We start from the raw sequence: 2,232 nt of genomic DNA on the forward strand, positions 1-2,232 counted from the left end.
TCAATAACACCACCTTCTTCGTTATTTTAATTACTCGTAGACTGCTTCGAGCATTTTGGGCGGAACGGTAACACCGATGTAAATTTCCAGTTAATGAATGCATTTATTAAAAACTCCTGTAGGGTGCGGCATTGGGCATTTGCAATGTTCACAGTTACGTTGAAGCTGTAGCTTGATAAATGTATAGCAACTGACTTTATTAACTTAAATGTAATCGTGTACCAAGTCTTCATTAATACTTAGCCCACATGGCACGTAACAGAAATGGACGCATGCGCACTCTCTCCACTTTTAATAATGCAACAGCAACACATTATCCCATTACATTTTCTCTCCTTAGCAGAGGAATTCAGCCGGTGATTAAAATCCCCCCCCCCCCCCCCCCATACAAACAAAACACACGTATAAGATTAAAACAATTTATTATAATATAAACGTTTCAAAAGATGGGTTCGTAAGCTATTAAATACAAATTATGTAATTTAATGGAAAAAGTATTGGAGTCAAAAATTTACAGCATAGGTTATTCAGGATATTCGAATGGAACTGTATCAATAACTGCAAAACCTATCGCCGTCAAATGCCTGTATGGGATATTAAGCTACAGTACAGGGCTGATCAAAGCTGTGTCATACAGATCATGTAAGTTTAAATATGAAACCTCATGCATAGAAAATGCTACGTTCCAACCATAAATATAGCCTACAGTTCGTGTCACAAAAGGTACTTGCTTCCAAGTCGTTCAAAATTATTAGAAAGTCGGTCAAGAATAAATAATGATCATATATAGTCACAGAAAAAAAATACGTTGCTTGCATTCGAGATCCTTAGTGACAGGATCAAAATATGTCTATTGAGCAACATGTGTAGAGATGAGTTAGGAAAGGTTGGATAATTCCGCGTGAAACGATACAAAAATAACATTTAAGAAAAGGTTGTCTTCCAAAGTATTTACAGTCATTGTGTTTCTGTAGTTTATAGAGTCATTTGTTTGTGAATGTCCCTTTACTTCTTTTTCGTGACTTTTCTGGCGGTGGTCTTGGCTTTTGGTTTTGCGCTTCTCACTTTCTTTGGCTTGCTCGCCTTGGCCGCTTTGGAGACCTTGGCTTTTTTCACGGGTTTCTTCGGCTTGGGCGCCGCTTTCTTCTTCGCCGGCGTCTTCTTCACTTTCTTCTCCGCTGCTTTAGGTTTCTTGGCTTTCGCCGGGGATTTGGCCACCTTTTTGGGTTTGGCCACCTTCTTGGGCTTCGCGGCTTTGACCACCTTCTTCTTAGCTTTTTCCACCGGTTCGGGCTTGACTGCCTTCTTCGTATCTTCGGCTTTGGCCAGTTTAAATGAGCCCGAAGCCCCGATGCCCTTGGTGTGGCGCAGGATCCCAGTGGCCACAAGCCTCTTAAGCGACAGTTTGATCTGGGAGTCCGCGTTGTCGCTTACCTTGTAGTGGCTTTTTATGTACTTCTGAATAGACTGTCTAGACGCACCTCCGCGACTTTTGTCGGCGTGGATAGCCGATTTGATCATTTCCGAGTATTTGGGATGAGATGCTGATTTCTTCTGGGATTTAGTTTTCCTTGCCTTCGATGTTGGTGCTGCTGCCGTCTCTGCCATGGTGATCCCGGGGTATTTTAATTAATAGCAGTAAATATCTTAAGTCTTTGCACCTTCAAAATAACTCCCGAATTCTCTCCTGCAAGTCTGTCACAAATAGTCCAGGTCAGATATCTGGAAGAAGCGTCGATTTTTCTCATAAAGACGTCTTTCCAGTGGGTATTTTAATTAAGTTAACCCTCTATGGCATGAATTTTTATTTTAGGAGGAAAAAAATATTTGACTCTAGTTTTAGGGAGCTTGGGGGTCCTTGATAAAATATTAATCATAAAATGTGTCCCCCCCAGCCCCCCCCACCAGATTTTGGTCTGTTGTCTCAGGGCAACAAGATGCTTCAAGGGTACTAAAACGCCAAGGTTTTGTATATTATATAATAAGTTGAATGAGAAGCAAACAAGCAATAAATTAATTTAAAAAGTTTTATTTCAACGACAACAACAATTTCAACAATCATCAGTGGATGGTTTATCAATCTGTGTGTTGGAGATTAGCTACAGTGTATGTTTGTGTTTCTGAATGTATGTTCCTGTGGGGTAAAGACTGAATCAGTGTTTCTCCAACCCTACAAAGCACAGTCTATATTATTCTGTATGGAACCTCAGGAAGCAGTTGCTGGTGGATGTG

The 2,232-nt window shown here is 40.6% G+C and overlaps 1 protein-coding gene across 1 annotated transcript; it reads right to left on the minus strand.

Moving 5' to 3' along the window:
• Nucleotides 1-405: 405 nt before the first annotated feature.
• LOC125742502 (histone H1.0) lies at nt 406-1,780 on the minus strand. Its single transcript, XM_049014570.1, has one exon. It carries the CDS (start codon nt 1,606-1,608, stop codon nt 1,006-1,008), a length of 603 nt encoding a protein of 200 aa, XP_048870527.1. The 5' UTR covers nt 1,609-1,780; the 3' UTR covers nt 406-1,005.
• Between the last annotated feature and the right edge of the window lie 452 nt (nt 1,781-2,232).

The sequence above is a fragment of the Brienomyrus brachyistius genome, chromosome 5, assembly GCF_023856365.1.
Source record: "Brienomyrus brachyistius isolate T26 chromosome 5, BBRACH_0.4, whole genome shotgun sequence".
NCBI lineage: Eukaryota > Metazoa > Chordata > Actinopteri > Osteoglossiformes > Mormyridae > Brienomyrus > Brienomyrus brachyistius.

What these genes read in the sequence shown, in the direction of transcription:
- LOC125742502 (XM_049014570.1), bottom strand. Translation starts at nt 1,608, where the DNA reads ATGGCAGAGACGGCAGCAGCACCAACATCGAAGGCAAGGAAAACTAAA.